This window comes from Centroberyx gerrardi, chromosome 1, assembly GCF_048128805.1.
Source record: "Centroberyx gerrardi isolate f3 chromosome 1, fCenGer3.hap1.cur.20231027, whole genome shotgun sequence".
Taxonomy (NCBI): domain Eukaryota; kingdom Metazoa; phylum Chordata; class Actinopteri; order Beryciformes; family Berycidae; genus Centroberyx; species Centroberyx gerrardi.
Genome location: NC_135997.1, coordinates 15,363,487 through 15,386,213, shown reverse-complemented (window position 1 = coordinate 15,386,213; position 22,727 = coordinate 15,363,487). Strand labels below are relative to the sequence as shown.

At 40.0% G+C, this 22,727-nt stretch overlaps 1 protein-coding gene across 5 annotated transcripts; it reads right to left on the bottom strand.

Moving 5' to 3' along the window:
* Positions 1–403: 403 nt before the first annotated feature.
* On the bottom strand, positions 404–14,137 carry btbd10b (BTB (POZ) domain containing 10b). 5 transcript variants are annotated; one of them, XM_071910025.2, is made up of 9 exons: positions 13,913–14,137; positions 13,286–13,433; positions 9,003–9,199; positions 8,265–8,580; positions 8,020–8,122; positions 7,184–7,304; positions 4,963–5,160; positions 4,732–4,842; positions 404–1,499 (listed from the first exon to the last, which is right to left on the bottom strand). In XM_071910025.2, the coding sequence occupies exons 2-9, from the start codon at positions 13,384–13,386 to the stop codon at positions 1,168–1,170; spliced, it is 1,479 nt and encodes a 492-aa protein (XP_071766126.1). In that variant the 5' UTR covers positions 13,387–13,433; positions 13,913–14,137; the 3' UTR covers positions 404–1,167. The 5 variants fall into 5 exon arrangements, with proteins under 5 accessions (XP_071766126.1, XP_071766128.1, XP_071766127.1 ...); XM_071910027.2 differs by having other exon boundaries at positions 9,003–9,196; XM_071910026.2 differs by having other exon boundaries at positions 13,852–13,918.
* Between the last annotated feature and the right edge of the window lie 8,590 nt (positions 14,138–22,727).

Here is a 22,727-nt window from a genome sequence, read left to right as displayed (position 1 = left end):
CTGTTGTGTGCAGTATTATGCTGAAGTGGAAATGCCGCATAATGTAAAAATGTAACAGCTTTTCTGTCTGTTCACCCGCACTGGTGTCGAAACTAGCGCATTTGTAGACATTTCAAATTGTTTTGGTGTCTTCTTTTTACACTACAAATTAGAGCTACTGTGTTCAGTATTTCTAAATAAATATATCATACATGTACTGTGTAAGAATGCTTCTATCTGAATATACAGTATATGGTGAATTTTATCTGAATGTATATGGTAAATGTATTCACAGGTGACATTTTTAATACAATCTTGCATATCTTCCTTTGACTCCACTGTCAAAATCATATTGTTCAGTAATCTTTGGTATAAAGATGAACTAGTAACAGGCTTTACACTGGTGATCAAACATACAAAGAACCATGGTTTTAATGTCTTTATTTTATGATTTCAACTTTTCTTTTTAAACAATGATTTCAAGCTTTGCACAAAAAGATTCTGACCACAACAGCCTGTGTTCTGCTGAATATCGTGGCTGTGGAAAGAGCGAAACATCACATATCAGATCCAGCCAATGACTGCCCACCCCGTTACTAGATTCAAAAGACATCTGAGGGGAGTTCAACTGGAGATCATGACACTGAGTGGTGATAGCAATAGATTTTCCTCAATGGCCAGAAAGTCGTATTTTCTCCATAGCCGGTCTTGTGCTGTTCCCCAAAGCACATTCACTAGTTAGGCCACCCAGAATCAAGTCAAAATTCTCACTAAGTGAAATAAAACCAGGGAGAAAAGACAGTAACACCACATAAGAGTGCACAGCCAAACTCATCAAAATAAGGTACAATAACCATTGTAAATTTTAAATAATAACAATAATAATGTTAATAATAAGTGTTTTACTGAATTTATTTCAAACAGAAAAATAAATTCCTTTGGTCAAGTAAAAAACAAAATGAAAATAATAGAGAGAACTCTGCCTTTCGCCAGTCTTATGTCCCTCTTGTATTCTTTTTTTTTTTTTCTTCTACAGTCAACCAGGTTCTTGAGGCTCTAAGGCTGCAAAGGAGGTGTCAAGGCAATATGGTTATGGTGCCCCTGGCGCTCCATGCTGCAGCATGCTGGGAGTAGGGACTAGAGGAGAAAGAAGAGGGGCAGAGGCATTGAAAGAGGACGGGTTTGTCCTCAGAGAGCAGGCGAGGGTGCATCAGGGTCGGGCTCGTTGTTGTAGTTGTTGCTGTAGTGATTCCCACTGGGTGGGTGGTTAGGCAGGATGTCCAGTTCGTCCACTTGTGGGCCAGGGTGCATCACCACCAGCTGGTCCTGGGGGATGTCTGCCGCCGCCGCCGCCAGGTTAGTGATGGACTTGGACTTGACACACTGGAAGTCCACATGGCGGCTCTTACCCTCTTCCTTTTCCCAGGACATGCGGATGAAGGGCCTCTGGACATAGTTGTAGATGACTTCTGGACGACCTCCTGGACGTTTTTTGACTTTCTCTTTATATGTAGGGTAGCCTGCCCAAGGTACAGCGAGGACAAACCGTTAGCTCAGTTAAAGTTAACACAGATTTTGCTGATCTAGAATACCTAAAACACCCCGAAGTGCTGGGGATCGGTACACGATACGATATTTCAGTGCTTAGAGAAGAAGTAGTCCTGTTCTTCCTTTTCTGCTGTGACCTCTTTTGTTTCCAGTCCAATGAGTAAATCTTTCAGAAAAACTCAGGGACAGAATGTAAACATGGAGGTGCCAGCATTATGTCAACTTTATTTTAGTTACAGAGGAGAAAAACTGGCCTCCAACAACAGGAGCAGCAGTGCAACCACAAAAATAGTCAAGAAGTATGAAATGTATAGAGACCACACACTCTCCATTAAAAGTAATTTAACTGGTGCTTATTAAAACATGACAATTCAGAACAAGGAGGCCTTCATCAGACAACAAGAAAATGCAGCAATATATATTTATACACCCACCCATCTCTGAAGAGACGGAGATGAGGTGTGTATAGATATAAAGGGTAGAGTTAAGAGAGAAGCAATACTGTCACACTCAACCAGGTCCACTGTTTCGTTAACTTTGTTTGCGTGTAACCAAGAAGGATCATTTGAGACTTGTAGCAGTGGTTCACACTCCAAAACACTGTCTGTAGACTAAATTACCTCTAACATCTTTTATTCAAGATAGCGCAGGGGAGGAAAAAGAACACAGACGTTTTTGGCTCTAGGCCTTCCTGAGTGTGTCATGACATGAAACGCCTGTGTTCTTTTTCCTCTCCTGCGCCGTCTTGAATAAAAGATGTTGGAGGTAATTTAGTCTATGGACAGTGTTTTTGAGGTCGAACCACTGCTACAAGTCTAGACATAAAGGATAAAAAGAAGGAAAAGTTCCAACGAAATCTGACAGATCACTATACAGGCGAAGTATACTCTTGGCTGTACAAGATAAGTAACTGTCCACCACCAAAAACCCATAGGCAAATCCAGCCATCAATACTGGCTCCTATTCCAACCCCAAAGCCAGATCAGGCCCTGAACATGCTGGGAGGCACCGTAATATTGAACCATAGAAATCCCAAAAGCCTCCGAGGCTTTTTAGAGCAACAACCAGAGGTTCAGGGCTCCTTGGAGTGGCAGAAGAAGACCAGGAGGGGCAAGCGGCGTAGACAGGAGATTAATATATTCCCCAGGGTCAACCAAGTGATTAACTTACCTGTCAAGTGCTCACCCATCCCTCCTGACATTCTTCACTGCCAACCTAGTCAAACACTTTTTTCAGGAAAGTCAGATTGAAGAAATTCTTTGCTGATACTAGCAGTCACACTGGTGTCCTAACCCCTTCAAATCTGAAAGCTCGTTCAACCTACATAAACACCACAATCAATCTACTTAAGCATACTGCTGGTGGATTTGTGAATTTGGAGTGAGAAAAAAAGTGAAAAAGCCTAATTTCAGGAGGGATGAGCAACAGACTCTAACAATTGGTCTGAAACAACAGACCATTTCATTGGTATAAAACCAGACAAGGGAAGGAGAATTGTTGGGATGGATAAAGACAAATCCATTGCTGAATGCAGCAGGCAATTGGCACATACCACATTTTACATTCCTCTGCAGTTCAACTCATCAAAGAAACCACTGATTAAGGTTTCAAGAGTGGATACATTGATTCATACATCAAGAATCTCCCACCCCAGAATCTCTTTTTTCTACACCTTAATAAAAATATGCAAACCTTTCTCAGATGTTCCAAAGGGAAGACATACATAGTCTCAAGCACATCCTCAGCCAAGGAAAATATGTCTCTTGATCACCTAAAACCCTTAGTTGCTACTTGAAAGACACTGGTGAAACTTATTGATGGCCTTAGTAATGTGACAGTAGTAGTGCCTCCTCCTGGTCTCCTTTGATGTCCAACAGCTATATACAGCAAAAGCACATCGTGTTCACTTTTTAGACACAAGAAAATCTGTAGATCCCCCATAATCATTTTCGCCTCTGTGATGAAACTAGTTCTTACCCTTGCACTATCCCATTCTTTGGCAACATCCTCATATGGAAGAAATATACTAATGATGTCTCCCTGCTATGGAAAAGTGACACACTGGCTTCGCTGGCAGTGTTTCATGATTATCTGAACTCTATGACAGGACACCTCCAGTGAGACCAACCATGAATTTGTGAATGCGGCAGTGATGAAGAACGGCCCACATCTTTCCACCAACCTATACCGTTAGGCGACTGACAAAAACAATTACTTACATGCCCACAGTTGACACCCACCAGCTCTTAAAAAAGCCTACCTGACAACCAACCACACAAGATCAAATGGATCTGTTCAACTGCGAATATCTACACTCACTGTAAAAAAGGAAATGATGGTAGATTTAGAGAAAAGGGCTATTAAAACAACTGGCTTGATGCAGCAGAAAGGAATTTGAAGAACATACAAAAATCAGAACTCCTAGAAGGGAAACCAAAGAAACCTCAACATGTTCCATTCCAATTCCTTACCACCTACTCCCCCAATGTCCCCCTGAGCTTCTATCTATCCTCAAACACCGGCTTATCGTATCCTCAGATCCCTCGCCTGGCCCCCTCTTCAACACAACCATTACATAGAGAAGAGGGAAAATATCGCTGGTGAAATCACTCCTGATAAACACCCCACCACATTAGCCAATCTCCCTTCAGGGAATTACCAGTGTGCTAACTGCGCACAACGCAATTTTACAAAGAAAATAAATCAGTTTTCACACCCATGATCTGACAGGTCTATTCCCATAAGATGCATAATCAACTGCAATGTGACCAGACCACAGCCATATATGCCATTAAGTACCCATGCATCTTTATGTAGGTAGGAGGAACGCCAGCAGCAAATCAATCGTCTTTGTGTTTCTCCCATTGTCTTTGGTGTGTATATATTGCTGCATTTTCTTGTTGATTATTGTCTGGTGAAGGCTGAAACACTGTGTTTTTAATATGCTCTAGGTAAATAAGCATTACTTTTGACATAGAGTGTGGTTCCCATACATTGTGTACTTTCTTTTAATTACAATTTTTCTGATGTCCTGCTGTGGTGCTTTAATCACCACCTCAAACCATGTTCGTTTGTTTAAGCAATATGCATTTCAATGGAAGCTAGCTCCTCCATTTAAGTAACAATGAGCTCATTATTTTAATGAATATTCTGTCAAGAGAGATTAAAAGCTTGGCTATTTACCATTCAAAACTCCAAACTTACCTTCAATGCCCAATCTGATTTTCTTCAATCCTCTCTCCTTTAAAACGGATTTGGCAACATCTCGGTTCTCGATATACTTGAAAAATCTGTACAGTTTTGTGCTGTATATGACTGCAAAGAGAAGACAAAACATAGAAACTCAACGTTCATTATTATCCATTTGTGTTTTGTATATCAAACTGGACTTGTATGTGTATGTGTGTATACGCTATACTAAGTGTGTATCCTCACTCTGTGAGTACTCCTCTCCCATTTGTGGTGGATATTCTTCGTCCCAGTCCACCACATCATCATCAGTAAGTACTACAATGTGACATTCCCTCTCTCCGCTCTGGGCACTGGCAACCATCAAAGGCAGAACCATCTCCTCCAGGTAAAACTCAAATTGCCGCCGTGCTCCATCATTTGACAACTCATGCATCAGGGCACCTGAGAATAGAAGAGACAAGGTTGTCAGTTAGGTTGCCACTGCACCGACATGTTGCTGACAGGAAGCACCGACGAGCAGGCAGCAGCTGCTGCAGTTCAAAGCTTCTACATCAAAACCATATGAAAGCGTTAGCAAAATGTGTAGTGTGTAGTGAATATGTTTCACACTCACAGTGTTTCATGCATTTTTATGTCAATATGGCACATTACCATAAATGCTGACTGTGGCTGCCATTAATTATGCACATTTGGCATTTGATTAAAAACACCTGTTTAATGCCAAGATGGCTGTGCAGTGACACCTGAATAAAAATTGAGATGCTTACTTCTGTAAGCAAATGTTGGTGATATGTTGCTTAACTGCACATATAGGCCTAGATCTACTGATGCTCCATTGCATTGTAAGGTGGGGCTTTACATACAAAACAAGCTTTCAGTGCCCACAAAGTTGAAATTCATGACTACCTAAGATCACTGGAGACCCAAACGTTTCTAGCAGAGACGCGGTGCACCAATTCCCGAACATCTCCAGTAACGGCTCAACTCAGGAAACACATTATTAATGATTTGATAGGTTAGGCCTACCCATCACATTTGTGGCAGCTTTCATCAAGGCAGTGAGTCACAAAGGCAGGGAAAAAGTGGAGAAGTTTTATCTAGGCTGGAGGCGTCTCTGGCTGGAATCCTAAATGGGTCGCTCAGTCGCTGCCCACTAAAGATCACTATAGCAATTGGCTGAACAAAATAGAACACGGGAGATTGAGAAACAAATATATATGTTAACAATTTTGTATAGATCCCCATCATTTTACTTAGCAAGAGAATGTACTGTTCAGAGGGATCTTTAGTAGACTGTGCAGGTCACACAGGCAGAGAGTAAAGCGAGATGTGGCTGAGAGCCTTTGTAGAGTTGTCATGCACTAATTATAGGCAGGATTACCTCAATCGCCACATTAAGACCGAGCATCATAAGGCTTGTGTTCGTCTATCAACTTATTTTTCTTATTTGAAATGAGATGTGCAAACAGCCAGCAATGATGCGTATGCGTTAAATGACAGTGTTTGTGGTGTATTCAAGAGGGATATGTTTCTGTTTTTATACTTATTTCAAATGTTCCAATCCAGGATGTATTTGATCCGTCCATTCCCGTGGAGCATGTGGCCATGATTGGCGGCTTTAGATGGCTCTACTAGCTTTTCAAATATGAATGGCACATCACACCAATTACACCAATTCGACTCCTCACTCTGAGGCACTTGGCATCTGCAGTAACTACTTTCCTGGGGCAAAGCTTGGGGTCCCGAGGGAAACAGGTTTGATGCTACCATTGATACTTCAAATGAAAAGGATGATTTATTTGAAACTTGCAATGCCACAGTTATGAGCTAAAGGAAATTTCATGAATATGAGGACTGATTTAAGGAAGTTGATTTTAAGAGGGATAATCATTTATCTTATAAATGATAAGAGGGAGCTACCATGACTAAAAACTGCTATTTACCAATTGAACACCATGGGACTGAATTGCTCCATACTGGAGTACAAAACGTGGGCTCTATATGCATTCTGATGCTGATTTGGCAAACTATTCAAACAGAGTTTGACTCTTGAACCCAGCAAGCACAGAATGTTTACATTATGCTATTTGACATGGCCAATTTAAAAGATAGTGTATTGGTGGAAAATTGCTAAGAAAAAAAAGTTACGCCCCACACCAAAATAAACCATTTAGTTTGGTAACACTGATTGATGTTGTACACATGTTGATTAGGGCAATTAATGAACATCTTTATTAGTGACTGCACAATCTAAACAATTATAGGCCAACTTAAGGCTACCACTTGTCCCATTGGCCCCAATAAGGTAACCTGTACCAATCTGGTTGCAGGATTACGTGCTTGTTTAATGTGCTGTTGCTCTACCCTTATGACTTTGGATGTGAAATGCTTTATTAACTATGAGATAAAGGATTAAGGGTTATATTATTGAACCCTGTTACACTGTCTCAGAGAGGATACTCACTAAGGTCTCTGCACTTGATGGTGCTGTAGTCGAAGGAGATGCACAGATAGTCACACGCCTCCCGCAACTCAGGGATGGAGATTCCATCAGGGCAACGGATTATCCCAGATTTGTAGTAATCCTGCCAATTAGATAGAAATCCCAAAGACAGCCATTTTAAAAACCACATTACTCTTTTACTAATAACATAAAATATCAACATAAAATCACTTGCCTAAACCTACCCGAGCCTCAAAGCCAATGTTGCTTCTCTTTAGCATTATTTCACTTTGGTCTAATAATGATACTTCTAACACATATCAAAATATGCCTACATACATGCAACATATGTCACTGAATACCAGTGGTGAGCACACAACCTTCATGTAAATTTGAAGGTGGAAAAAGCAAAGTTAAATCAGGTTAGCATACTGAAAAATGAATATCTTATACCAAAGCAAAATAATACTTTATGTGCCAATACTGTCTTGATTATTGTAAAAAAAAAAAAAAAAGAAAACAAGTGGTACACTTGTTTCTGCAGCCTGAGTGAGGCTCGATTGTCAACCATTTTAACTGTTACAAATTCCAGCTACCATTTTCACCTCAGCAGCCCAGAGACAATGCACGTTGATGTAGCCTAAGTATTGATTTCATGAGGCAACAAAAATCAGCTTTGAGAAAAAAAAACATTTTTTCTTACACTATCAGATGTGGTTACGGTGAGCAGCTGATGTGCAAGGATTAGATGGTTGACAAGCATTTGAATCTAGTGTGTCTACACTTTTACTATTTGAAAAAAATGATTGACGTTGACAAGAAAAGAGCGTTGGGCTTGGTAACCCAGAGAAACTGACCAGAATGGCTCGGAAAACTGTGGAGCTGATGCCCTCAGCCACCTCGTACTCCCCTTTCTCATTGGGCCGCGTGAAGTTGTGCTCCCTTCCAGATCCAAACATCCTGAAAGAAGGCAGCTTTGGCTTATTCACCAAATCACAGAAAATAGCAATGCGAAATATATTCAAATACACTACTGTTTAGTAGGATACTTCAGCTACACTGAGTGAGGACAAAGAATGAAGATGTTAAGTTTGTGCTCTACCTGCCCAACATGGTATTGGGTTGTGCAGTGAAGATGGAAGGGTCGACCACAAAGCGTGTGTTGTCAACAATCAGAGTGACCCTCTCTGAGGTCCTAATGCTTCGGGTTCCAACACTGGCGCCGCCTCCTCCCTCCTTGGGATTCTCATAGACAAAAACCATTTCTCCGACTCCCAGGCTTTTGAAGGTGCCTTCTGTGCTGGACAGGCTGCTGTTGCGACTGCTGACCACCCCGCTGCTGCTGGAGCCGCTGGGGGAGACTCTCTGAGGCCGTGGGCTACTGGGCCTGGATGACGTGCCGCCATCCCGTTCACGGTCTACACACAGACGGGCAGAACAAAGGCTCATGGAGGGAGACTTTCTCCACCAACTTAGCACATAGACTACAGAGAACACATCCCATTAGAAACAAGTAATTACTGCATTATCAATAGAAATTTTCGATCATTTATGCAACATCAATGGCTGAACACCTATCGCGACTTGACCCATGATCATATTAGAATATCCATTTACACTTATTCTTGCTCTCTATACAGAGGCTTTTACAGTTGCATCAGAAATCTCCTGGCAACCACAGCTGGTGCCGTCTTTAATGTCTATTGGAGAATTGGCCATTCGCTAGTAATTCTTAATATAAAACAGCCAGGATAGAAAAAGAGAGACATCTGAAAAAGACACGTGTCGACCTCCAATATGACATCCATATAAGCCCTCTATTCTTTCAGTACATACTCACCACTGTTGTGTTGGCGGGTGGGTGAGGTGACGTTGCGAATGCAGGGGGTGAGCTGGCCTTCTCTCTCATGCGAGGAGTCCCGGGAGCGATCGCTGGAGCGGCGGCGGTCACGTGAACGGTCACAGCCCCCACTGGCACCATGCAGGCTCATCTTCCCCTGGTCGGCCTCCACTCGAGATACACGGGCCTGACTGCTGCTTTTCAAGAGAAGAGCAGAAAAGCATACTTAACATTCCTGCAACATTCCTCTGTCTCTCAAGGCTCTGCATAACATTCCACTTTTTGTTTCACAGCTTTACACTGAGGAGTTGTGAAGATATGTTGACAGACAGGCACACCCAGTCTTTCCAGTGGTGTGCACAACTTGTGCTTGACAAAAATCAAGACATGATTAAAACAACACATCTGAACGGATAGAATTACCCACAACATTTGGCCTCAATCACATGGAATTTGTGTAGTCTTTACCTTAGCCAATAGTTGATGATTCAACAAGTAGCCTAGCACAAGATAGACTTTGATCATTTCCCCTTATACTTTAACAGAGTCTCATATACCTTTGTCATCTGGTTTACACACATCTATTTGCACTAGGGTTGCACGATATGGAGAAAATATGCGATGTGCAATAAACTTTTTGGATATTGTGATGGTGATATGAAATGTGATAAATACAAAGATTAAGGCATACTATTTCAATGTGTCTCTGATTGCATGTGCTGAAAGTATGGACCCCAACAATGAATATTGTTTGCTGTGTAATGAAATAAATTTCTAGCATCAGTGCAACCGGCAAACTTTATTTGTGAAAATAATAGGCCTAAAGGCCAAAACCTAAAGCACAAAAGATGCTTTGTCATCCCGCCCACCATCTTCTCCTTGTCTTAGATAAAATCAAAAAAGCTGTAAGAAGGATTTTAGCCCTTCCCATAACGCTTGGCTTTGCCAGTTGTTCCAGTCAATACACTGCCAGCTGACTGCCGCTCAGTCGTACTGAAGAGAGTGTAATACTGTCGGTGTAACAGCAAGTAATATTAACACTGATTTAGTTGTTGTCACTTTATTTACAGCAGTTACAGCAACAGTATTACACTCTCTTCCACTTATTGCAGCCCTTTTATTGCGGAAATTCATATCACGATAACAATAAAAATACGATACATCTTTCAGCCCTAATTTGCACACATCTATTTTCTTCAAAAATCTAAATCATAAGTTGAGTGAGGCAATGCAGGTGAAATGCAAAGAGATTCCAAAATTCTTCTTTTTGAACTCATTTACGGACTCATCAAAAATACCAATTAAGGCAGAAAAATCAGCTGTAAATGAGTTATTCATTAATTTCATAAAGAGGAGAAAAAGATGACAGATGATGGGCAGCAGCTGCAGGACAATAATGCTGGCAGGATTATTGTATTTGGAGGACGGGTGGGGACACGGAAGGGCAAAAAGATTATATTAAAAAAAGAAGAAAAAACAGGAGATATGGGAAATATCCCTAGTTTGAACCAGGTAGACCACTGTGCATGGTTCCCATGATTAGTTATTGGCCAAAATGAATAAAATAGATAATAAATCACCAAGTAAGATTACCATAGCATCTACATTTCTTCTTAAGTATAATAATAAAAAAACTGTATGCACTACATCACTTATAAGGCAGTAGTGCTCAATAGGTGGACTGGATCTGGACCCAAACACAAATTATTTCAGACCCAGAGTGAATGTTTTTTCCACCCATTGGCAGGTTGTTTTTTTATGTCTGCGTGCAGCACGTTGAATATTCCCAATTTGTCTATATTAAGCCATCTATTTTTACTCTCCTATCTCAGTCTCGCTTGCTGCGTGTGTGTGAGCTGTCAGTCTGTCAGTGACACACGTGAGCTAGCTAAATCTGCAAAAGCAAATTCAAACAAAAGATGCCGTGCTCAAAAACAGCAAAGATAGGGAAAGGTGACAGTGGGAATCGTGCATTTAAAGATGAAAGGTACAAAGTACGCATACATTCTCCCCCAGTCAAGCACCAAACCAATGTGTTTGATTTGCAGTGGGACAGTAGCCATGTCAAGAGTGGCAATGTGAAACACCATTATGAAACAAATCAGTTATTTTGAGCTACATCCCCAGAACACAGAGGAAAGGACAACAAATCTCAATCAGCTGAAAATGTAATTTCAAGCCACGAACAGATTCTTCAAACCTGTCACACTACGAGGAAGAGTAACAGAAGACTCTCTAGAGTGGCTTGGGTCTTGGCAAGCACAAAAAGGCTTTCTCTGATGCACTGATGCAGAAATGATAGAGGAATGCTTCAGTGAAATAATGGTGGCTATGTTTGAAGGAAAAGATAAACAAGAAATAGCACCATCCCAACTTGGTATCATACCACTGCATCATCCACCAGACAGTCCTTTATCCCAGTCTTGGGAAAGAGTACTGAGACTTGTCAACTATCTGAGAGTCTCTTCTGCACTGCAGCATCGCTTGCTACGCACATTCCTGACAGGGTTCAGTACAGCATATTTTGTGACCACAGTTTATTCTTTTTTTCACCTTCCAAAAATGTCATATTATTTTTGATGCATAGCCAAATGTTCTTGTGTCTTTATGGAGTAGTCTGTCTTTTTCACTTAACCATGACCTGCCCTGACAGATACGGGCCAACAACATTATAAGGTGTTTACAGACATTTTGTTTATATACAGCTACATTCACAGATGTGGCACCAAATAATAAAGACAAATAATAGCAAAATGAAGCCTTACGCAACTGGCAACTGTTGAGAATTGGCAATACAGCATCTGTCCAGCAGAGAGCTCTATCACCACAGCTAGTAGGGTCTCAGAGGTAAAGAAAACACTTCAGTGCCAGAACAGACTGAGCTGCTTGCCAGTTTGTACAAGGCTAAAAAGTAAATAAAATTGCTTGTTGTTTTCTATATATAAAACTAAGGTCCAAATGACATTCAACCATCAGTCATTTTGCCAACACTGTCCCCAAAGGAGTCACATTCTGTGTCTGCCCCACTGAAGCATATAAACCTAAATTCTAAACCACATTAGTGTTCAACAGAAGAACTCTACACACAAATTAAAGGGAGAAACAGCTGCTGAAGCATCTTGTTGCCAGAGTCTGATGATTTGAGGCTGGTTTGATTACTCAGACCCTTGTATAGTTCCATACTCCACATTGCACCAGAGTATTATCAAATTAAGTGTGGTCCACAATTAAGTTCTCCTACGTAGGGCTGTTTCATTCGGATATTTTTAGGTCTAATGCCGGTAGTGGTATCTTGCATTTGACACAAATATGAAAAGGATTATCGTTGTCATAAAGCCAACGATTTGCTCCTGCAAATGAAAAGGTGTATAACATGTAATAATGTTTTCCTAAGAAATGTTATTATGTAGCAATTACCATCTCTGTAAAATGATTTTGCAAATATACTGATAAAATGTAAATCGCTCAAAAACATCTAATGAATCAAATTGCTGTTGCACAGAGGGACTGAGATGGAGTAACAGAATATATATCAAATATAGCTGGTAAGGTCTCACTCCGGTCACACCAGGCTGCTGGGGTGATGTCTGTTGCTGGCCACGGCTGAGACAAACTCGCAAAAACACATCACACTAGGTGTATTTCACTTGCTTGAGTCAGTTTTATAGAGTGCAAACACATCCTCAACAGCATGTCTATATCATTGTGGAATGCTAATGAAACACCCACTCCAACAGCGTGGTTTGCTGAGTCTTATATATTATGAAACTGTACATATCTATCTATATATGGGTACTTTGTAGCTTTGCCTATCACGAGTAAAGCTGAATACAATCACCCCAGTAGCAACTGGCTGTGAAGCAAATAAGGCCACCAAGCATTTAAATGTTTGATGCTCAGTTGATGTGATTTAGTCAGTACCTGGAAAGCACCAAATTTTATACATCATAACAATCAGGGAGTATTTATTGGTTGCCAAATTCTAAAAGTTACACGTTAATTTTTGACAACATGCGAAAATGACCACTTAATATAACAATCTGACCACGTACAAAAACTGCTGCACTTCTTTGGGCAATTGCTGATCTGATATGACTGAAATAGCCTTGGATTATAGCTGACAGTCTGTACTTTAATCCCAGTCATAATGTCATTTCACATTCAAAGTAATAAATGTGTGACGGATCTAAAATCCAATATCAGTCGGATGATAGCTAACATCATTCTCTCCGTGAATATTCCCTTGACCTTTTCCTAACAGATCAGATGTTCAGCTGGCTCACCTCGAATGCTTGCAGAGTTTGCGAGGTCGGCTTGTTGTTTTTCGTTCCCAGTTTTCAGTGTCACTGGAGTTGCTATCATATGACTGTAGACGTGCTGCCATCACCCGTACAGAGGGGAGTCCAATCTGGATCTTTCACCGTTCATAATCTAGTTAATGGCGAAATCAACAAGTCAGTTCAAAGGCTTTGAACAATCCCTTGCGAACTGCGGGGCTAACGGTTAACGAAATAGTTCGTCATTAAGTTCACGTTAGCTGTCGACTTGAATCTAGATGAAGTTTGATGGTCGCCGTTGTCGTTACCGTTAAATAACGTTAGATGTGTAAACACCACAGAACATCTCAGCCAACGTTGGTATAAACGACGTTGCCAAAGCCAACCTACTACTAGCTAGCTATGTTAGCATACCTAGCTAACGTTAGCTGGCGTTGCTAACGTTAGGTTACAAAACTGTTAACGTTAGCTGTCAAGGTTGCTAAGTAGCTATTGAAGTTATATCAAAAATCATACACGAGTTTCATTTGCAAGGTACATTTAGCTAAAATATGAAATACAGTTAAGGTTACCGCTATAGTGAAAACCCATTCGCTAGCTAACCAGCCATCTCCGTTCAAAATATTCACTCACCCAGCTGACGTCCAACGACGTGACGGCCGCTCACGCACTGACGCAAAAACAAAGATCGTAATCCACTTGCTACACTAACTACATAAGCTTTGTCTAAAAAGCAAAGTTGATTAATGGAAGTCGTTTATGATGATCGATCTGTCTAATCGCTGGTTGAGCGATTCTTTACTTTCCTAATAAGGAAATCGATGTTTGACGCTGGTGGCTCTCGCGATATATGTTTGCAAAAATGTATCCCAACTTCCTTCCGGATATGCTTCGAGAGTTCGAGAGGGACCCCTCTTTGCTTCCTCTCTCCCTGTATCAACCTAGTTTAATACATCCATGGTATCAACAAGCTCCTAAAGTTTAGTCCTACGCCAAAAGGCCACTGTTCATAGACGGCTGAGTTTAATAAGAATGAGAAGGGTAGTTTGTTTAAAAAAAAAAAAGAAAACAAAAGTGTGTCACTGGCAACCTCAGTGGCCTAAAGATAACACAGTGACACTGAAGCGTTAGATTGCCATAAAAAAAACTCTATTCAAACATATCATGTGGATTCACTTCATTATGTTAATGTACTATAGGCTACATCACTACACATAAAACAATTCTGTGTTTTTTTCATATTTGGCCAATTTCATACATTTAAAATAGGCAAAAGTCTATGAAACAGCCAAAATATTGGAATATTTACATTGTATCCACTGGAGAAAAATCTTGCCCCAGGCAATCAAAAAATACTAGGCTACACACTACACTGTGGTTTCTTTTTTTAATTTGTTTTTTTCCATTTCAAATAATAGTACTAAATAGCAATGATATGAAATGATGCCTAGATGATGCACAAGTGAAACAACATGTAAAACTAGCTGTTATGTTGGTCCTTATTTGTACACTGCAATATACAGTAAGTAAACAGTTTTTGTAATTACAAAAATCAGATAAAAAAGAAGTAATAGCATTATGAACACAGTGAAATTTCACACTTAACTGTAGTCAGAACAAAAGAGCTACTTTTTCTCTCATGATGACCTGTGTAATAAGATGAAACCATTGTCTTTTATAGTTTTTATCTTACTGTCAAACACTCCACAAGAATGTAAACATCAAAATAAAGTAAACAAAAAAAGCATAAAACATAAATAAAATTATAAAACATAAATAAATAAATAAATAAATAAATATGAAAGCATACATACAGACAAACACAGAATAATAACAGCTAAAAGTCCATGTCTCAGCAAATAGGTTGTTTGCAAGGCAAAAAATCATTTGGAAAAAGATTTGTGAGAATCTTCTGTGATTGTCCATGTTGCGGTTGGGCCTGTGTGGCAACAATAATGTCCTTTAACTTTGCCTGAAGCCAATCCTGTCTCTCCCCCACTTGCTTGTGTTCCCGAACATTGTGCATAAGCTGGACTTCACTGATGGATCTCTTTCTGTTGGCCGAATAGAAAATTTAACACATTTAATACCACTGACAATTCAAGGAAACAAGTCATAATCAATTAACTTTTGATCTGGAATGGAGTGAAAATCTACAACATGACTTAAGTATCTCTAATTCATGACACTTTGTGACTGAAACTGAAAACAGAATTTACCTCACTGGTTTTGACTCAATGTGTAAATTGGAGAGGATGAGTATCAAAACCACCGTTTCCAAATACCTTAATGAAAACATGTTGATCAACTGCAAAATAAAAATAGAGGTTAGAAACTTCATTCCATTACCCTCCATTACTTCAATAAGTGGCCAGTGGTTTTATGATCCAATGTACATCCTATTACATACTGTACTCTATACATTTGTCAGTGATTGCCACAAACAAATGAGGATTTGATGTGTCATGTCATTCTTACCAGATCTTTTCGTCCTTACTTCCAAATAAAGGTACAATGGGCTTTGTTGAGATAGTGTTGTTTCGACGTGGGAGACAAGGGAAAAACTTGTCGATCAGTCTTTCATGTCTGCTTTGGGAAAGTCTCGCTCCTTTTTATATACAGCATAGCCCTCCCCTGGTCATCAATGAGCCACGTTCGTTATTGATGGTGATGTCACCTTTCCAATGCTTCGATGGGGACAGGCATCTGCATGACGACACCTCCACCACCACTCACTACTAATTCAGCTTTCAACACCTCTGCAAAGCGCCCTGTTTGTCACACTGCTTTTGAACTTGTTCCATTTTCATCCTTCATGCTGAATTATGGGACTTGAAATTTTGTTATGAAGCTTGTATTTTTGTGAAATAATGATTCTGTGTGATTGCAATGAAAACACACACTTTTTGAAATGCAGATGACTGTCAACATCATTTATTAACAGTGTAATTTATTTTATTGTTCATGTTTTGCAAGCATTCAAAGGGTTTATGAGGTCTTGAAGAAGTGCTATTGGGCCAGCCAAAGGGAATGATGCAAAGAAACCCACCCAGTAACAATTAATAGCTACTGTTGGCCAGAGAACAGCTACCACTAGGACTTAGTCACATTAAAATGAAAGATGTTCATAGAGTCAGGAGTCTAGACTGTACATGATGTCAAAATTGCTCTTTGACTCGAGTGCTCATTTCTTCAGATCATCCTGCAGAGTTCTCTTACTCTATCCAAATTTTAATGACAAAGTCCCATTGTAGAAACCCATCATCTATCTATCTTGCTTAGCTATGCAGCAGCCACAGCTGCCTATTCTTTTCCTAATGTGAAGAAGAACGTATTATTTGTATTTTAAGAAAAAAACGCCACTCAAATGAATGTCTGCCAGACCATTCATGATGCCTTTGACATCTGAAAATGGAACCAAATTTGAATTTCCATGCATTTCCTCTTCAAAAAGAAATCTGCAGTGTGATGTGCACTTTCTGTACTGCAGTAAGCTTGCAGTATAAGTGTGATTTCTACAATGGCCCCGTCTATAGTTTCATTCATGATATCAGTGAGGTTGACTGGCCATTTGAAAAGAACATGCAACGACAAACATACAGCTAATTTACCGTTTTTGCATCTGTTTGTTGCACTGCAGTTGAGCCTACCTGTACTTAACATGATGTATGGGTCGTGGATAACCTTGTCATAGTGTCACAAGATGCATTAGGTAACCATGAAAGATGTTTTCTAAATGTGGCAGAGGAATGGCTATGCCATGACTAAAGAAATGGGTTACAGAAGGACCTACATCTTGCTGTCATTAAGGCCGTACACTATATGCTATTGTCCTCTACCAATCCATTTCTTATGTGTCCTCTCAAGTCAAATTGTTACCTTTTCTACAATGTTCATTTATTTTTTTTGATGAAAATTAATGTCCCGAATAACCAATCAAATTTTTTTTGTGTTCTGGCATTTCACCATGTAATTTCATATTCAGAGGTCATAGGTTAATTTGTGAAATGATTGCCCTACGCTGCTTGAAGTGGTTCCATAATATCCCATCATTAGAATATCTCATTATCCCATATCCCAGTATCCTCATTCAATGTGTGGTCCCAGCTACTGTGTTGTGGCTGGAACCACACATTTAGTGTTATTGTTGGTTGTGAATTTTTATTTTCATTTTATTTGGTGTTGTATTATGAACTGGAACATAATGCATAGTTTTCCAGAGTGTGTGTGGGCTATATGTATCGTATAATTGCTTGAATGTATTGGGCTGTATTTTGTATCGTATTATATGACTGCATCCTATAATTCCATTTACCCCCTTTTCATCAAGGACCACAATGGAAATAAGCTTACCAGCTTTATTGTGTTATCCTTGACAATTTCTGAAAACTGTACATGGTTTTCCCATACTCTAGTTTCTTTTAACTGTCAAATCAAATGTCAGTTAGTATATTGTAAGCATTTATAAGTAAGAGTAAGGTAAACTGTACTGTCCTGTAGACAATAATAGAGTAATAGAAATTGCTCTCCTTGCACACGCTCTGAAACATGCACATAATCATCCACACATGCATATTGATATAGAGGTGCAAGGTAATGTCACAGTGCCGTACACCTGCGGCAGGCTGGACCTCATCTGGGAGAAACACAAGGATAGGAGGAGCAGGTGAGTGTAGAATCTCAGTTTGCCACTGCTGAGTTGTGTATCTATCAGTTCTCTCCATCCTGCATGTAAACAGCACTTAGCACCACCTGTGGCTTCAGCTGGGCATGATAGGTTTGCACACGTGTAGTACGCTCAACCAAGTTGCACTCATTACCTCATGTGGTCACAATGTGAACCATCTGACGAATGGCATGCTGCTGGTGTGCAAGGGGACTTGACAGGGATTGATGCGAAGAATTGCTTGCAAATCATTAACTTGGGTCACCCCATGTCACTATGAAAGTAATGCACATGAAATTCACACGTCTCTTTGAACTAGATCAGCATATTCAAATAGGCTGTATCATTACGTGCTTGAAACAGCTTTCAGAGGGTTACATTCAGCATGCTTCATGTTTGTTTTGCTTAAATTAATTTAATTTACTAAGTAAGCAAATAATAGCAGTTTAGAAAGTAAATTGTATGGTAATGTATTATATTCTAGATATCTAATAAACTTGAGGAACAATGTGTTTTTTCAATGTGTACATCTTTCTCTCCATATTTTCTGCCATCTTCACTGCTGTGTTGGTCATGCTGCCTGTGGCCAGCAGGGGACAGATACATTACTCTCTGCTTCTGCATTGTACTGTATGTCTAAAGGTATGGAAGGACACAATGCTATACAATGCTTTCCTGGAAACCTATAAATGGAGCTACTTTTTTCATGAAATGAGGTCACCACACTTGAACATATCAAGTAACAAAATGGGATATATTTAGATTGTCTTCGTCATCTCACCTTGTCCTGTGCAACCAAACAAACACATAGAATACATATCTAAATCATACCGTTTGGATAACAGTTTATTGCCTTTGAACAAGTTAGAATCCAGTGACTTCTGCATTGCAATAAATCATTCAGATGTGTGTGTGTGTGTGTGTGTGTGTGTATTCTACTCTTCTTGGAGCTACCCAGCAGTTTCATTGCCAAGCCAAGTGTTTCATTCGTCCAGTATGAAACAGTTTTGCAGTGATGTGTCAGGCACTAGTCTTGTCAGTGTCATCTTATGTAGATACCCACACCAACATCAATCTATCACATACTTCTGCTCTGTCCATCTGACTACCCAGCACAGGTGGTAGTGGTGTCATGTTAGGATCTCTTTACTGTTGCACACACAGAGCATCAGAGACCACAGACTGCAATGAACCTAATGTTCACTTTGTTGAAACAATAAAGAGAAATTAAATTCATAACGGTCAGTTATTGGCAGAACGTACAAGCAGGACACAGTATGACCTATTTCTCGCACACCCAAACAGTGCTGGCCGTCAGAAAAGTCACAAGGCGAAAGAGTAAAAAAGAGAAAGCTGCACACTTTTCTCCAAGCAAAAAAAGATTAGGTTTATTCCAACATGTTTCGGTTTACCCCTTCATCCGGTTACTGCATCAGGGTGGCAGTATGCCTACTGATGTGTATGTGTGTGGCATCATCATCATCATCATCACTGTCAATATTGTAACCGCAAATAAACACTGGTTAAACAGCAACTCCAATCTGTTCAGTAGTCTGTGGCTCAGCAACTGCCTTCTGTAAAGAAGAAAAGAGTGCGCAAATATTCATGAAGGTAGAATAATGAACAGAACACTAATGCAAATTTGGACAGGAGACTTCTAGAGCAGCTGTCAGGGGAACTGCTTCTGCTCATTACACGTTGTTTTTTTAACCTTTATTTATCCAGGAGAAGTGAAGTGCACAGACATGCTCTTTTCTAGCACAGACCTGCTGCACATTCACACAGTTGCACACACTCAAGCCCAGGAGCTCCCCAGTAAAACCACATTCTTCTGCTGCTGACTGCTGAGCAGCTCCACTGGAGTAGCTGAGGGTCAAATGCTGTGTTCAAGGGCAGCTCAATGGTAGTTGTGGTGTGTGTGTGTGTGTGTGTGTGTGTGTGTGTGTGTGTGTGTGCTCATTCATTCACTTTTGCCGCTCACATTATCCCAGGCTGTCTGAGGATTCAAACTTGCAAGTCACAAGGGATTAAAAAAAACAACCAAAAACCATCAGAAGATTCATGCCTTGGACATCAGTTACAATGTCATGTAAAAGTATGGAATAAAAGATTTTTATGCATATTTGACCTGAGGTAAACATTTGACTTTATGGAGTGGGCCTGGCAATTCTTTTTGAATCATCCTTATCCTGTCTTGGAGTATTTTCTCATAACTGTGCATCATAAATTTAGGTTTCATCCACAAGAGGCCGCTGTGATCCTACAGTATGCTTAAGCAGACTCAAATCCACAGTCATTACTGTAATAGATTTTCTTGCAAACATTTCTCGCATCAGTATTTATAGCCTTATATTGAGCTCATCCTCTGCATTTTGATATGTGATAAAAAAAAAAATACTAAAACAAAAGTGATAAAATAGGTTGGTGCGATGCAATCAATAAGCTGTTCAAGTGAAATAAACACGGGGCTTATTAAAACGTCTCACCTCAATACAAACAATAAAAAAAGGACAAAGGGTGTCAAGCTAAACCTAAAACTTTTAGGTTAATCCTTGAGACATCCTGGCTGGCCCAGAGAAACACGTCATCTACAGCCACCAAATGTAATACCAGGCGGTCGAGAGGCATTTCATCCAAACCAGCTGTGGAACAATTCTTATGATGGACTCTAAAATCCTGGTGTTGATTGGAAGGTTTTGCTGCTATGTGAGGAATACAGAAAATGAGAAGATTTTTAACACCTTGCTGCAGTCAACTTTGAGTATTTCAGTATTTCACACCATTTAATTTCTTTGATGGCTCTGTGTGCGGGGCTGTCCATCCTGCTCATCTTGGTCAGAGCTCATTTGCCCACGTTATTTGTAGGCAAGGTCATGCAAATCCAGACTGCAGTCAATTTACTAACACTTCACAACACCAACACCAAGACCAACCCAAACTACTGTAGCGCATGTAGGAAAGGTTTAGGAAAGACTTTCCGCAAAGAGTTTGGCCATTCAGAATGACTGCTATCGTCACCAGTAAGTCAGACAACAAAGGAAGATTTTCCTTCCTGGAATCTCAACTCAGATCAGAGAAAGCTCCAATTATAAAGGGCGCAAGAGCGCTGGCCTTGGCTGGTTAGTATTAAAGCTTAAACAGCCTACGCAATTTGCGCTTGGAATTGGTAATGAAGCGGCCTGTTTAGTGCTCTCTTCGATGGCTTGTGATGTAACTTGATTTGCATAAATGTTTTATTGAAGAATAACAGAAAAACTTCTGCACTCTAAGCTCAAGCAACTGAGGCGCAAAAATGTGCAGATTGCACAATCTCATCAGAACCTCAGTATTTACCCAACGTAGATTCTAATAAATAAAGTTTATTAAAGGCTAATCAAATTAATAAACATTGTTTTTACTCAAATAAACCAACAGTCCCTCTATAGAGGATCTAAGATGTGGAATAATTTAATGCTAAATCCGCAGAGCAAGCAAGACATTCTTAGTGGAATGAGTCATGTGGGGTTTATCGTCTGGCCTTAGATGAAATGAAAAATGTCAGGGCAGCATTGTCTGGGGTAAAAACACTGCACAGACAGAATGGAAACAAAATACTAGCACATAATAGCAGCCATTCTTAGATGAAGTGAAAAATACCTCCTGCTGGGCTTCTCTACCAGTTCCAGGTAGTCAGTGAAAAGTTTTCACTCAGGTCCCATGTGGTTTGATAAGAATGAAATACCAAAGCTGTCAGACGGAGGAAGTGGAATTTAAAGTGGAATAGGTGGAAGAGTGTTCCTTATATTTTTGATTTGTACTTGACACAATGTTGAACCTTGTTTCGTGCTCGTGTCATACTTTTTGAGCTGTTTTGATAAGAGAAGAAACTAAGACTGTGATGTCATCAAGACGTAAAATCTGCAGCGGCTCCATGAACTATTAATGAGAGACCCACAGAACATTTTAGTCATTATACCCAAATCATTTATTCTGTAGTATATAGTGTAGCTGTCCTCACAGTCACCTTCACTGTCTTTCCCCATTCACACCCTATGGAATAGATGCAGATATCTTAAGGATATCATAGCTTCAAGTTTTAGTTCTCTGGTTTCTGGCTTTGGAGGAAAGTTGTTTATTTTCACATACAGTATATTGATTGGACTGACCTAGACCATAAGAAAAACACATGTGACTTTGTAAATGAAGTGGCATTCCCCTTCAAATTGCATTATGTTAGTGTGTAAATTTGTAATCCAGACTATCAAGCCCTAATTCACTGGAGGTTTGTCCTGCACAAACTGCACTATACCTCCAAAATGACCATATTAGGATGCTATGCTCCTATGTGCAATGTGTGTCTAATAGCACTGACTGAAAAATGCATAGTCATGCACAGGCATAGAAAAATGATAGTCATGCATACAGAATGTAAATCTTAATGTTTAGCATTCATAATAATGTGTCCAATTCCAATTGCACAGTGTGATCAGTTTGGCTGATGAGAATGGGTGCTATGGGTGCTGCCATTACTCCAAGATGCAGGCATCGACACCAACGAACCAGGCAAGAAAGGAGTAAGGTGTTCCATATGCTATAATAAAAAACCCTGCTTTTTGTGCATGTGGCCTAGTTTCTTAGTTTGCCGTTAGCCCTTTTTGGATTAGTCTTAAAGATGCACTGCACAGAGTGCACTTGCTACTACTGATGGAGTAGGGCTAGTTGGGTGCACAGTGCTCTGTTGGGGTGCATGGTGCATGCTTGTGCCACAAATTGATTTGCATAGATTTCTTAGCAGATATGACA

Excerpts from the sequence above, each read along its gene's own strand:
- btbd10b (XM_071910025.2), bottom strand. The coding sequence starts at position 13,386 with ATGGCAGCACGTCTACAGTCATATGATAGCAACTCCAGTGACACTGAA. Across the intron at positions 8,581-9,002 it reads CACCCGCCAACACAACAGTG|ACCGTGAACGGGATGGCGGC; the intron begins GTGAGTATGTAC and ends GTCTGTGTGTAG. Across the intron at positions 5,161-7,183 it reads CATCAAGTGCAGAGACCTTA|GTGCCCTGATGCATGAGTTG; the intron begins GTGAGTATCCTC and ends TTCTATTCTCAG.